This window comes from Amblyraja radiata, chromosome 25, assembly GCF_010909765.2.
Source record: "Amblyraja radiata isolate CabotCenter1 chromosome 25, sAmbRad1.1.pri, whole genome shotgun sequence".
NCBI lineage: Eukaryota > Metazoa > Chordata > Chondrichthyes > Rajiformes > Rajidae > Amblyraja > Amblyraja radiata.
Genome location: NC_045980.1, coordinates 30,696,213 through 30,710,944, shown reverse-complemented (window position 1 = coordinate 30,710,944; position 14,732 = coordinate 30,696,213). Strand labels below are relative to the sequence as shown.

The following is a 14,732-nucleotide window of genomic DNA, read 5'->3' as shown; positions in this document are numbered from 1 at the left end:
TAAACGGGGGAACCCACAGGAACTGCCCTCGCCCATTAATTAGGTGGGTTCAGGAGCCGGACCTCTGCGGCTGTCTCATTCAAAAAACACTCACAATTATGTAATTTTATATAATATAATTATAAATAATTACATATGATTACAGTCATATTCACAAGATATATATATATATATTAAATAGACTGCAACACAGAAATAGGCTCCCCATGGTGTAATATGGGCATTGGACACTAGATGGCGATCACTTTTTCGATCTCTTTTTCTAATTAGTTTAATTAATTAATGTGCAACTTTTGGCACTGACGAGTTCCTTCTCAATTATATTTTATACTTTTTTGATGCTCGGCCCAGAGCCTATCACTCCCTCTCTCTCACCCTCTCACCTAAGCATTCCCGGAACCATTTCCTTCTTATTGAAGAAGAACCCTGGCCCAAAACAACTCCTAATCCATTCCCTCCACAGATGCCGCATAGCCCGCTGAGTTCCTCCAGCACTGTTTTTTATTTAACTGAAATTGAAGATAGACACAAAAGGCTGGCGTAACTCAGCGGGACAGGCAGCAACTCTGGAGAGAAGGAATGGGTGACGTTTTGGGTCGAGACCCTTTTTCAGACAATCACAAGTACTCTCACAAGTACGGGAGTCCAGTTCAGTCTGAAGACGGCAGAGTTGTTGTCTTACAGCACCAGAGACCTGGGTTTGATCCTGACCAAGTTTGCTGTTGCTGGAGAAACTCAGCGGGACAGGTAGCGACTCTGGAGATAAGGAATGGGTGACGTTTCAGGTCGAGACCCTTCTTCAGACTGAACTAAACTCTCGTTGGTGATAAAGAACAAGATATAGAGAGATTCCAGCCTCTTAACGTTTCCCCAGGCCATGGGGAAACGTTGCTACCAAATTACTTTCAATGATAAACCTCTGGTCAAATGCAAGAAAGCAGCTATGACATATAATACACAAATAAACTGTATTTTAAATACACAATAAACAAGTTATGCATTCTTGTACTCTTACATGGGTATGGCCGCACATCAAATGTTTTTTTTATTTTTAGCAAAATGGCACCATGTAAAAATACTGATTTCCTCAGCAAAATAATGATTTTCAGGTACGAGAATACTGAAATGCTCTGACAAAACTTGGCAGCTCTGAGCGAGATAGAATAGTGAAAAATGAGAAGACCTTTGTACTTACCTTAGTAATGGCTGAAGAACTTCATGGGACGATTGATCTTCTCGTTTATGAATCAAGATCGACAGTTTACCATCTATTGCCTCACTTTCTTCTCCACCATCTTTGTCTGTTTTCATCGCGTTCTTTTGGCTTGATTTTGCAAAAGCACCACCAGCTTCTGATGTGCTAGGAGACAGCACGGTTTGACACCCTGCAAAGTTTTAAATGTTCAGATTCTGAACCATATAGCTCTGTTCAATGCAAATCACCCTGTTATTGTGCCAGGTTGCCATACCCAAAAAATAAAATGTATTCAATTTCCTCAGTTTACAACATTCATGCCCCCACTATATGGGAAATTGAATACATTTTATTTTTGTTGTCGTCAGCATTAATTTCCAACAAGAAATAGTTTGCATAGTTAATAGTTAACACTATACTGAGCCTGAATCTCAATTGTGTTCAGTTTTGATCACCATATTATAGGAAAGATGTTGTCAAGCAGGAAAGGGTGCAGAGAAGATATACGAGGATGTTGCCAAGACTTGAAGGCCGAGGCTATAGGGAGAGGTTAAGCATGCTAGGACTTTATTCCTAAGGTGATCTTATGGATGTGTACAAAATCATGAGAGGTATAGATTGGGTAAACACCCAGTCTTTTGCCCAGAGTAAGGGAATGGAGAACCAGAGGATATAGGTTTACAGTCATAGAGTGATACAGCTTGGAAACAATCCTTTGGCCCAACTTGCCCACACCTGCCAACATATCCCAGCTACACCAGTCCCACCTGCCCGCATTTGGTCCATATCCCTCTAAGCCTGTCCTAACCATGGTGGAGGGGGGGGAGCAATTTAATAGGATCCTGAGGGGAAACTTTTTTTTTTAACACAATGGATGGTGGATGCATGGCCGGTCTTAGGAGGTGCGGGGCCAAATTGGGAACAATTTTGGTGAGCCCCAGGTTCCCAGCCAAGGTCTGTAGAATCATAGAAATACAAATAAAGTTTATTATAGACTTTATATCTCTATGGTAGAATGGAAAGTAATCAAAATGTGCTTAAATCAAAAAGCTTAATGCTTAAAAAGTGCCTTCGAGTTAATGGACCAAACAGATCTAAGCTACATTCTAAGATAAAATTGCATACATGTAAGCCTACAAGTAACAAACAAAATGTGTAGATCACCTCTGAAAAGTACATAGTTACAATACCACTTGTTTTAGTGACTGTGAAATGAAAAAAAAGTTGTGTGTGTGTGTGTGTCTCTTAGTTGTATGTATGTTAGTTGTCTGTGTGTGATGTGTGTGTGCAGGAGGGAAGGAGAGAAGGGAGGGAGGGAGAGAAGGGAGGAAGGAGAGAAGGGAGTGAGGGAAGTAGAGAAAGAGGGGAGGGAGGGAAGGAGAGAAAGAAGGGAGGGAGGGAAGAAGAGAAGGGAAAAGAGAGAGAGGAAGGGAGGAAAGGAGAGGAGGGAAGAAGGGAAGGGAAGGGAAGGAGAGAAGGGAGGGAGGGAAGAAGGGAAGGGAGGGAGGGGAGGGAGGGAAGGGAAGGAGAGAAAGGAGGGAGAGGGCCGGCGGCGGGAGCGGATGCCGGGGTCTGGGCAAACGGGTGTGAGCTGAGGCCGAGGGTTGTAAACATTGCTCCAATCCCTGGCCCGGCCCTCCCTGTATTGTTCACCGCATCTCCCCGGGGAGAGAGAGGGGTGGAGCTGGGGCTGTGTACGTGAAGCACGGCGACTGGAAGGGGCGGGAGCGCCGCCCCGGGACTGTGTGGGAACGACCCACCTCCCCCATCTCCATTCCCCCTCACTCCCCCCTCCCCGTCTACCACTTTCTTCCCCCTCCGCCCCTCTACTCTCTCTCCACCCCTCTCTCCCCCTCCACCCGGGGTAGATCTACCCGAGCCGAGAGTAGATTAGAGCAGAGCTCTAGGATCTTTGGATTACTCTAGCGCGGGGCCCCCTTAGGCGCGGGGCCCAATTGGGAGCAATTGGTCCAATCGGCTTAAGGCCGGCCCTGGGTGGATGTATGAAATGAGCAGCCAGGGGTGGTTGAGGCAAGTACCGAAGGGCCTATTTCCACGCTGTATGACTGGAAACAAAATAGAATTGTTGAACTAGCTTGCTTCAGCACAGTTACTGAGCCATGAGCAGAAACGACACCATGCATGCGCCTGACCTGCATTTGTAAAATCTGTATGAGCAGACAAAGCCCCAAGTACAGAATAGGCTTCAATTATGAAGCTCCTAATGCAATATTGAACTATCTAACTCTGAGAAGAACAATGATTACAATGAATAAATGGTGATACTAAAAGAACCAATATTCACAATATCCTGGGAGAGGAGGAAGAAAACAAAAAAAGATTCATTTTAGCAACACTCGAGATTTCAAGAGTTTCGAAATATATGTCTGCAAACATACGGCTGAATGCACAATCGTAATTAAAAACAGATCAAGGTTGCGTCTGAGTGAAGGCAATGATAATAACGCACAGAAACCGCATGGCAATCCTGACCCTTATTAATCTTGTTAACCTAGAACTCATCAGGAACTAGCAGTTCATAGGATATATACTAGCAGTTCATGCAAGAATTATCTACTCATAGTTAGAATCATACAAGATGGTAGAGCCAAAGCATAGAAGCAGGCCCTTTGGCCCATCCTACTAGCTGGACTCACTGGATCCAATCAGCAGCCCTTTCTCTGTACGATGCAACCCATCCAGTGGTTTGGAAGATTATAAGGAATGCATTCACTTTTTTTTATTAGGATCCTAAAATGCAAATCATCCAGACTGGGGCACTTAGCTGTGTGGTAATGGGTAATGGTAATGTTACCTCTCCAGGATGGAGATGGTATTTAATCCCCTCCACAACTTGGTTCTTCATTAAGGGATATTCATTGTATTTTCCACTGTCAAGGATGATGTAAAATGTCTGTTTTAATTTTTATGCCATTTCTTGTTCCACACAAGAATTTCCCAGACTTTAGTCTAAGAGATCTAATCTCACTTGGGCTTCTCTCTTACTTTTTTACATACTTTTAAAATTCCTGTTGTGTGTTTATATACTCCTTTATGTTTGCCCTCAGTTTAGTTTTTCTCTCTTTACTAACTTTTTGCCCCCTTTATTGAATTAATCCCAGTATTTGGGTCCACAACTAATATTTGCTTATTATTTTTCTCTTTCAATTTAATCCCCTCCAATTTCTTTTGTTAATAATGGTTGTCCATCCATCTGTTAGAGCCTTTCCTCCTTACAAGAATAAATATTCTGCTGAGAGTTATGAATTAATTGTCTGCCACTGCTTGCTTTTTGTAATTCCTAATAATCCACCTAATTATTCTGAATATTCTGTCAATTCAATCCTTATTCCACTGTTATTCTATGTATTCTGTACACAGTGTTCTCTGATCCACATTTCCTACTCTGAAACAGAATTCTGTCATCCTTTGATCACTATTTCTTGGGAATGTTTTACTCTTGAGGTCATCTTTTGGCAGTGGCAGAGACCCGGGCTCTACAAGTGCTGTCTGTATGGAGTTTGTACGCTTGTACGTTCTCCCTGTGTCCGTACGTTCTCCGGTTTCCTCCCACACGTTTACATTTATCTGTACACTATCACTATCAGTTAACTTACCTGGTACGACGTAATCGGCAAGTTTTGCTAAAAGGAGCGATGCAATATTTGAAGCTGGATCACCAGGATCATCTTGATCATTTTCCAGGGAAGGTACGGAGTAGCTCCAGGGAGGCAGTTCCACATTCCCACAATCTTCCACACTCATGAGAGGCAAGGCAGCACGGCACAATTGAAGGATGATGAGCACCAGCTTGGGGGATGGTCGCTGGTCCAACAACAATGAAAGTAGCTTGGATACACACGCAGGCTGGCTGAGGATTGCTTTACCAATTTGACTTCTAACAAGATCACCAAAATTGAAGATTCATGACTAGTTGAGCAATAATTTGTTTCAATAGTTTCCAAACATTAAGATAAGCATAAAACGTACAAGATAATCTCTGCTAAAAACACAAGTTGGCACATCAGCACTTGACATGCTAATTTTTTCACTTTTAGCAACATTGAATTAATATGAAAAACAAACTTTAAACATTAAATGAAAGCAATAACTTATTTACCAAATATGCTAATCACCTGCAAGCTGCAATAAACAATATATCTTCTTATTTGCATTAGAAAAGTACAATAAGAACAACAGGTCTTCAGGACCCAAATGTAAAACACAAGAGAAGATAAAACAAACACAATATCTATTCAGAAACAAGGAAATGGAGGTGCTGATTGACATAAAAGGAGACAAAGTGCTGGAGTAACTCAGCGGGTAAAGGCAGCATCTCTGGAGAATATGGGTAAGTGACGTTTTGCGTCGGGACCCTTCTTCAGACCAAATGAATTTGAGGGGAGGGTGAAAGTTAGAGGTGAATTTGACAACGAAAAAGAATGGTCCCGACCCGAAACGTCACCTATCCATGTTCTCCAGAGAAGCTGCCTGACCCGCTGAGTTACTCCAGCACTTTTGTCCTTTTGTCACGATATACATTCACTTTCATAACTGAGTGCATGACAAAAGATCTATTCAGATTATATTAATAAGATTCATTTCAACTGCAACCACAACACTCATTTTGACTCATGCAATCCATTTCGGAAATTATATTATAACCCTACTGCACGGCATAGATGATTGAGTTTTTGGAAATTGTGTTTTAAATGGTACATCAACCCTACTAAATACAGCAACAATCAAATGTGCTTACCTAGAAAGATCATTGAGAAGGCTGAGTACATCTTGTAGCGCATCATTCCCTGCTGCTTGATTTCCACAGCTTTCAGTGGCACGGGCAAGATGATTAGTCAACAGGCTTGACACTTGACGGGCTAACCCAGAGTGCACTGCATTGGTTGATACACCTGGAGGGTGTCGGGGTTGTTGGTGGAAATAAAACATACATTAAAAATACCAACTACAGCAGCGCAAACTCGAATAGAAACCGGCTGATGTAAAATAAAGCAACTGAACACAAACAATTTTCTCAAGGCATGCAGGACACAGGAAATTGACCTTTGAATCCAGGGAAACAATTCTACCTATTATGAAACATGCAATAGTAACAAACTAGTCTTTAATTTTTGGCATATCTTTCATTTATTATCTCTCTACATCATCGTCTATATTTCTCGTTTCCCTTTTCCCTAACAAGTCTGAAAGAAGGGTCTCGACCCAAAACGTCATCCATTCCTTCTCTCCAGTCTGTCTGAGTTACTCCAGCTTTTTGTGTCTATATTTAGTGTTTAATTTAGTTTAGAGATTCATTCATTCATCATCATTGAAAACATTAGCGACACAGTGGTGCGGGGTTCTGACGGGAACGTTCAGGGACGCACCACACATCTCTGTCCTTCACTTCCTGCAGATAACCACTGGAAGTATAGGATTTTGTGTGCTTTATTGTCATTTCTTACAATGCCATGTACCACAGTAATCACAACTTATACTGAAGAGTGGATGGCCGTTGGCTCGCCAGAAGCTCATCCGCCCTTCGACAGGTCTTGTTTATAGTCCTGCTGGGGGGTCCACAGCCCCCTCCTCACCTGGCAAACCAGGCGGGGGAAGACGGTTTAGTCGCCGACCATGGAGCAAGTAGCATGGGATTACATGGTACCCGTGGCGGGGGGGAACTCCCCCCGACCTGACCTTAGAGTTGCAGCGTGGAAACGGGCCTTTCGGCTCACCGAGTCCGCATTGACCAACAATCACTCGTACACGAGTACAATTCTAAAATATCAATCACATAGACTAGTTTTATGCTATCCCATTCTGCACACAAAGGACAATTTACAGAAGCCAATTAACCAACAAACTTGCACACCTATGGAGTGTGGGAGAAAAATGGAGTATCCAGAGAAAACCCACTTAGCCACAGGGAGAACATACAAACACTGCAGACTGCACCCATAGTCAGGATCAAACTCGGGTCTCTGGCGCTGTGACCACCAGTCACTGTGGCCACTGCACCACCCTACAAGTCTCTGCTACAGAAGAATGCCACAGAGAAGTGAAAATTTTAAAGCGAATTGACACCTAGTCTATCAGATAATTAATTACTATCATAATTGTCAACTAAAATACTTCTAGTTAACTGCGCACAATCCTTTTAATGAATCAGAAGGAATGTTTACATTTTTGTTTTAATTGAATCTAAATGAAGGACTATCATTCTTAATAGTACAGGTTACAAATTGAAGTGAAAGAGCGTGGATAAGGTAAATGAGGAACTAATGAGGATCACTAAATTTGTCTTTAAAGAGCATGAAGATTATAAGAAATACAAAGTCGTGAGCAAGGAGATTAAAAACTGCGTTTTGGAAGGAAACTCACCTTCTTCTTTCTCCCACTCTACACAGCGATTAGCAAGTACCTGGAAGGCAGCCCAGGCCATGGTAGCTACTTTCTGTTTCCTTGTTTGTTTTTCACTTGAGCTACTTTCCCGTTGATTTGTCAGGCTGCATAGTCTGTCCATGAGCTGAACTAAGCCACTTCGCACCAGGCATTTCTCTTCACTTCTAAGCATCACAAAAAAAATCAAAAAGAAAAATCAGGATCTACAACATACATCTGGAATATAAAAGGAATAACAAAAGATAAAATTCTTCCAATAGCTCCAACAGCAGCCGCACTGCCAAATACGTAATTGAAGGGTCCCGACCTGAAACATCACCTATCCTTTTCCTCCAGAGATGCTGCCTGACCTGCTGAGTTACTCCAGCACTTTGTGTCTACCTTTACATCATAGTCCCTGTCTGTTTCCCAAGCTGCATGTGGCTTAAAAGGATAATTGCAGTTTTTTAATTTTTGTTGGTGCCATTTCCTTTCAAGTTGGCTAATCAATCATATTGCAGATATTCACACGTTGCAAGCTCATTGTGAAAGACCTCATCAACAACCCGTTTCCTCGCCTGACATGCATGCATCTTCCAAAAGAATTAACTGGATAGACATCCAAAATGGAATCGTCAGCTGATGTCTTCTTGCAGGTAGGCAAAAAGGCTGGAGAGCTCAGTGGGTGAGGCAGCATCTATGGAATGAAGGAATAGGTGATGTTTCAGGTCGAGACCCTTCTTCAGACTGTCCTCTTGCATAAAACAACTGGAATTACTATGAGTGTTACAGTATAAATGCAGGTTGTGGTTCAATTTTCATGAAACAGCTGAGTGAATGCTGAAGGTTTAGAAAAGATTGTGAATGATCACAAATAAAATCAAATATGGCAAACGTATGCTAACAGCTTAAATTATATTGCAGCAGAATGTCAACAGGACAACGGAGAGATTAAATTCCGCTCTGCTCTGCAATGAACTCTGTACCAGCTGGCTATTTCTGGAAGTCAAGGACATCATTTGATCATATATATGGATTTGTGAAAATAATCAAACTAAATGTTCATTGAACATTCAGGTATCACATGTCAGTTGCACAAATAGTTAAAAATTGACATTTAAGACATGTGCAACTTGTCAGTTCTATAAATTCAGAGAGTGGGATGCAGTTAACCTTCAAATAATTCAGATTGTACGCAGCTCATGCCACCCAAACCACACATAATGGCTACAATTTTACTAGTTTCGTGACTAGATTTTGAAAAAGTGGGGAGTGGGGAGTGCAGGAAATATTTGGTAGTTCTACTTCTGTGAGCACACAAGAATTTCAGATCAGCGACCTTACAGAGTGGAAATAAGTGCTGCATTGTTTTCTAGCTCAACAAGCAAAGGATGTTTTTTACAGTTGGATTAAATAGCCTGCAGTATACCTTAGCCCTATAGCTTTAACAAAGAAGCAATTAGCCTTGTTAAGCGAAAACAATCATAAGATAGTATCAGATCTTTACAGAATCTGTCAAATGTAGATGATTTATAAATTCAGTATCATTCAGTTAAAATGCTGCCTGTTTCCATTTTTTTTTGTTTGTCATTCACTTATTTCCAGAGTGGCATTCACTACAAAACTGTTGCCTACTGCTTGTGTGTCACCCAAAAAAAACTGTATGCACTGTTTAGTTTCAAAATGAACCAGTTGCAGAAATGGGAAGTATTCATATCTGTAAATTCTTCCACAGAGTAAACATTTCAAGACAATAACATTCACTAATGTATTTGAAGCATAAATAATTGAAAAATTGCTGTTTGATTAAAACTGTTTATTAAGGTTATAAACATAGATGACCCATTTAAAAAAAAATATCCTCAAATACGTGAAATTCAGGCCAGATTTGGAATAGATGCCGAAGATTCTAACGGAGTACTTGAGATAAAGATATTGGCCAGGGAAGGAGATAAATACATTTAAGGTTTGAGGCAAAGACGATCCTTCTTTAGCTCATTCAGGAATGGACAGGAGTCTCATAACATTGTAATGGAGAAATCATGAAAAATGTTTGCAAGATACACATTAGCATTGGAAGTATATTTGTAAAACCTGGCACTGGTTTTGGGTGATATCAGCTAGTGGCTTCATGCAGATAAGGGAAGAGTGACATAGAAATGAACAGTGCAGCACAAGAACAGGCCATTCAGTCCACGTTGTCTGTGCCCAGCACACAGCCGAGTTAAAACTAATCTCATCTGTCTGCAGGTGATCCATATCCCTCCATTCCCTGCATATTCATGTGGAGATGTGAGGTACAGACTTTTGGTGGAATTGCTTTTGGTAACATTGCACAGACGGAAAGATAAACTACTGCTGAAAATTACCAGGTTATGTTTAGATGATTAAGAGCATGAGCTGTCTCACTGAAATAGTTAAAAGAAACATTGAACGATGATGTGTGTCAAAGCTTGCAGAGGGGCGAGCACAGATAACGTATCACGGCCAAAAGGATTTCTAGGGTTTGCTCTAACATTTTGGTAATATGTTTGGGACAGATTGAAGAGAACTGAAAAATGGATTTAAAGTCATGGATTCAGGAAGCAACATCACACTCTAAGAATGGAGATCAACTAAACCTTGGAGATATGTTGATAATTTTCAAGGTCACAGAGGTGAAAAGTAGTTATTTGGGAGAAGATGTGGTATCAGTACTTGAGATATACATTAGTTAGCATTCGAGAAATGGCAGATGCTGGAATCTTGCATGCAACATAAAGTGCTGGTGCAACTCAGCAGGTCAGCAGATTCTCTGGAGGTGATGTTTCAGGTTCTTCAGACTCAGTTATCATGGGATTGGGTAAGAAGCTGGATGATCAAAAATTCATGATAAAAGTCTCAAGGGGTTAAAAGGTGGGCTCCATGAATAATGGGAATTCATTGCAAACTGAGGAATGATAGAAGATACATTTGGGTGTGATATGCCTTTGCAGATAATAAGCATCAGAGGCATATGAACAAATTATGCCACTCTTAATAATAATGAAGTCTGCGAGTACTTTCCACTTCTTGATGGTGAGGAGAGAAACAAAACCATTTTAAAAACTCCTTCTTTCCCAACAAAGATGCATTCCAGCCTATAAGACCGACAGACAGACACAGTCAATGTCACCATATTATTTCAATTTTTTTTTTTAAGTGCACAGAGTATAACATAGGTTTTACCAACAGACCAGCAGGCAAATCACTGAAATACCATGAGAATGATCTTTCCCTACCTGGTGTATGGTATGGTACAAAGAAGGCCAATACTGTTGGCGCAAGCTATTGGATATCGAGCACAAAGAGAAACAACCGACGTCATGGTCTCGCCAAAAGCTTCCTGAACCTGTTCAACCATCCCACCACATGTCAGCTCTTCAATCCTGAGAGAAGAGAAACACATATTTACCAAAGAGAAACTACATTGTTCAACTTGCCAAATATCTTTTTTTCCATATTAGCATCCAAATTAAACCCATATATTGAAGTAAATGCAACATTCTTCAGGTTGTGCATAAACATAGGCAAGTAATTATTTATCTGTTTTTAAAACTTCTCATTCATTATCTTTTTTTTAAATTTAGTTTAGAGATACCGTAGGGAAACAAGTCCTTCAGCCCACTGAGACCACACGGACCAGCGTTCCCCGCACACACACGAGGGACAGTTTACAAATTTAGCAAAGCCAATTAACCTACAAACCGAAACGTCTTTAGAGTGTGGGAGGAAACCGGAGCACCCAGAGAAAACACACGTAGGTCATGGGGAGAACGTACAGATAGAACCGGGACTCAGGCGCTATAAGGCAGCAACTCTACCGCTGTGCCATTGTGCCTTCCATTGGCGGGATCTTGGATCGTGCAATTTTCGCAGCCTGCATTGGCTTACACACTTGACTGGATTAAAAAATGTTGGGGGTTTTTTTTTAATCCACACGAGCAATAATTAGAATTTACAAATTTAGAATTACAATCGACTGGATAATTAGAATTTGCGATTAATGACACTGAAAAGAACAAGTCGTTAAATTAGAATAAAATTAATTTTAGAAGTTAATATATATTGGTTAACAAGATTTCATAGACATTTTAGAATTAGAAATTTACAGAAATAAATTAAGCCAATTTGCCAAATGTTGGATGCTATTCAAAAAAACCACGGCCAAATCTTGCTGTCTATTTCTTGGTCTGTAACCTTGCAGGTTGCATTACTTTGAACCCCTACCCAAGTTCTTCTCAAAAACAGGAAGAGATTTCCACCGAAAACAACATTTAGGCAGCTGGTTCGACATAATCACTAGCCTCAGGGTAAAAACTATTCCCCTTAACCAACTACCACCAATCTATATTCCTTGGTTATTTACCTGCCTGCTAAGGAAGAAAGGAACCTCTGGCTCATTTCATCTAAGACCCTTAACTAAATCTCCCTCAGTATGTGTAGGAAAGAACTGCAGATGCTGCTTTAAATCGAAGGTAGACACAAAATGCTGGAGTAACTCAGCAGGACAGGCAGCATCACTGGAGAGAAGGAATGGATGATGTTTCGGGTTGAGATCCTTCTTCCTTGCTAAACTCTCGTCAGAGAGAGGAGGGGAACTTCTTCAAAGTAGACATACCGTGAGGAGATTTCACAATGGAGCGGACAAAATGTGCAGGAAAGAACCTCAGTATCCTCCATTACAAAGAAAGTAACCCAACCTAACTTATGCAGATGATACTAAGATAGGTGGGGTTGTGGATAATGAAGTAGATTTTCAAAGTCTACAGAGAGATTTATGCCAGTTGGAAGAGTGGGCTGAAAGATGGCAGATGGAGTTTAATGCTGATAAGTGTGAGGTGCTACATCTTGGCAGGACAAATCAAAATAGGACGTACATGGTAAATGGTAGGGAATTGAAGAATGCAGGTGAACAGAGGGATCTGGGAATAACTGTGCACAGGTCCCTGAAAGTGGAATCTCATGTAGATAGGGTGGTAAAGAAAGCTTTTGGTGTGCTGGCCTTTATAAATCAGAGCATTGAGTATAGAAGTTGGGATGTAATGTTAAAATTGTACAAGGCATTGGTGAGGCCAATTCTGGAGTATGGTGTACAATTTTGGTCGCCTAATTATAGGAAGGATGTCAACAAAATAGAGAGAGTACAGAGGAGATTTACTAGAATGTTGCCTGGGTTTCAGCAACTAAGTTACAGAGAAAGGTTGAACAAGTTAGGGCTTTATTCTTTGGAGCGCAGAAGGTTAAGGGGGGACTTGATAGAGGTCTTTAAAATGATGAGAGGGATAGACAGAGTTGACGTGGATAAGCTTTTCCCACTGAGAGTAGGGAAGATTCAAACAAGGGGACATGACTTGAGAATTAAGGGACAGAAGTTTAGGGGTAACATGAGGGGGAACTTCTTTACTCAGAGAGTGGTGGCTGTGTGGAATGATCTTCCAGTGAAGGTGGTGGAGGCAGGTTCGTTTTTATCATTTAAAAGTAAATTGGATAGTTATATGGACGGGAAAGGAATGGAGGGTTATGGTCTGAGCGCAGGTATATGGGACTAGGGGAGAATACGTGTTCGGCACGGACTAGAAGGGTCGTGATGGCCTGTTTCCGTGCTGTAATTGTTATATGGTTATATGGTTATATAACTTATCTTTCCTCTTGACAATAATTCACAAATTCCCGACACTTTTGTGGTTTGTGCTCACTCAGTTCCACTCAACTTCTTTTGCCTAGTTAGCCCTCACTAATTGCATCACAGGATACTTCCCCAGATTAGGTTTTATTATTCATCGATCCAGTCCATCGATGCTTTTCTGCAATCCGCATTTTGCATGGCTCTTATATTTAACTCATTAAAATCAAAGGACCAACTACTGGAGTCCTACAAAGCCCCACTATTAATCCTTCTGCTCACAATAACCTGTTAAGTATCATCTTTTGCTTCCTGCCCGTCAGTCATTTTACATCCAAATAGTCAATATCTTTGGATTCATGCATTTTTAAACATTTTTTGAGCGGTTTGTCATATCACAACCCTTGACAACATTCAAGCTGACTGTACCAAATTTATTATTTTCATTGACTTCACCAGGTTAGCATGAAGTCACCGAATGCAATTTCAGTGACCTTTGCATGTATTCTGTTAAATTGTCTTCTGAAGAATACTTGGGTAAATGATTAATACCGATCAGCAGAATTTATTTTTCAATATCTTTCCGAAAGCAAGGTTAGACTGATTGTCCTGTAATTACTGCATCTATCACTTTATAGCTTCTCCGACTGAAGAAAAAACATTATTTAAAAATTAACATTGCCTTCTTGTAATCTGCAGGAAATAGGTCATTACTTGAGAGCCGCCTAGCATTATTATCAACGTCTACACGTCATTAAGATACCATTAATTTTTATCAGGAAAAATGCTCTAAATGAAACCCAATACATTGGATTGGACTGGGAAATAAACTAAACTAAATAAAGAGAAATATAATCACTTTGGTGGCAATGTGCCAACCATGGACAATTATGGAGCAGTAATATTGACATTTAATTTTCTTTACATTTGGCAGTGGCAGGACGATGCCTAATTGTGTATAAAGCAAAGGAGATAGAAAAGGGGAGGTGAAAATGTGGACAGAATGAACAACAATCATGACATTAGGGAAGTAGCTTCAGTCCAAATGCCACTGGGCTTACATCAGCATCAAAGACAACTGGTATTCACAACAAATCAACACTTTATTTTTCTGCCTTACTCTGCCTGCAGTTGGAGTTGAGTCCTTTATTGGTAGCGAACACAATGACAAGCTCCATTCACCTAAATTAGAATCTCTCACAGAATTGTAAAATCATGGAAAGGGGATAGTTCTTAGGTGTTCGGAATTCATAATAATAAATAATAATAATAATGTCTTTATTTATATAGCACATTTTTAGTCAACTTGCATTGACCCCAAAGTGCTTCACACAATTACTTCCATACAGACAGGCAAAGGTGGGTGAAGTGTCTTGCCCAAGGACACACACAGGCAAAGGTGGGTGAAGTGTCTTGCCCAAGGACACAACGACAGTATACACTCCAAGCGGGATTCGAACCAGCTACCTTCCGGTTGCCAGCCGAACACTTAGCCTATTGTGCCATCTGTCG

At 40.8% G+C, this 14,732-nt stretch overlaps 1 protein-coding gene across 6 annotated transcripts in view; it reads right to left on the bottom strand.

Annotated features, from left to right (window-relative positions):
• Positions 1 to 14,732, bottom strand: part of hectd4 (HECT domain E3 ubiquitin protein ligase 4) — a 180,089-nt gene that overhangs the window by 67,647 nt on the left and 97,710 nt on the right. For all 6 annotated transcript variants that reach the window (XM_033043699.1, XM_033043705.1, XM_033043702.1 and 3 more), the window contains 5 exons: positions 10,837 to 10,983; positions 7,577 to 7,761; positions 5,955 to 6,108; positions 4,813 to 5,093; positions 1,196 to 1,385 (listed from right to left, as the gene is read on the bottom strand). In XM_033043699.1, coding sequence (XP_032899590.1) covers positions 1,196 to 1,385; positions 4,813 to 5,093; positions 5,955 to 6,108; positions 7,577 to 7,761; positions 10,837 to 10,983 — 957 coding nt within the window. The remainder of the gene's footprint in view (positions 1 to 1,195; positions 1,386 to 4,812; positions 5,094 to 5,954; positions 6,109 to 7,576; positions 7,762 to 10,836; positions 10,984 to 14,732) is intronic.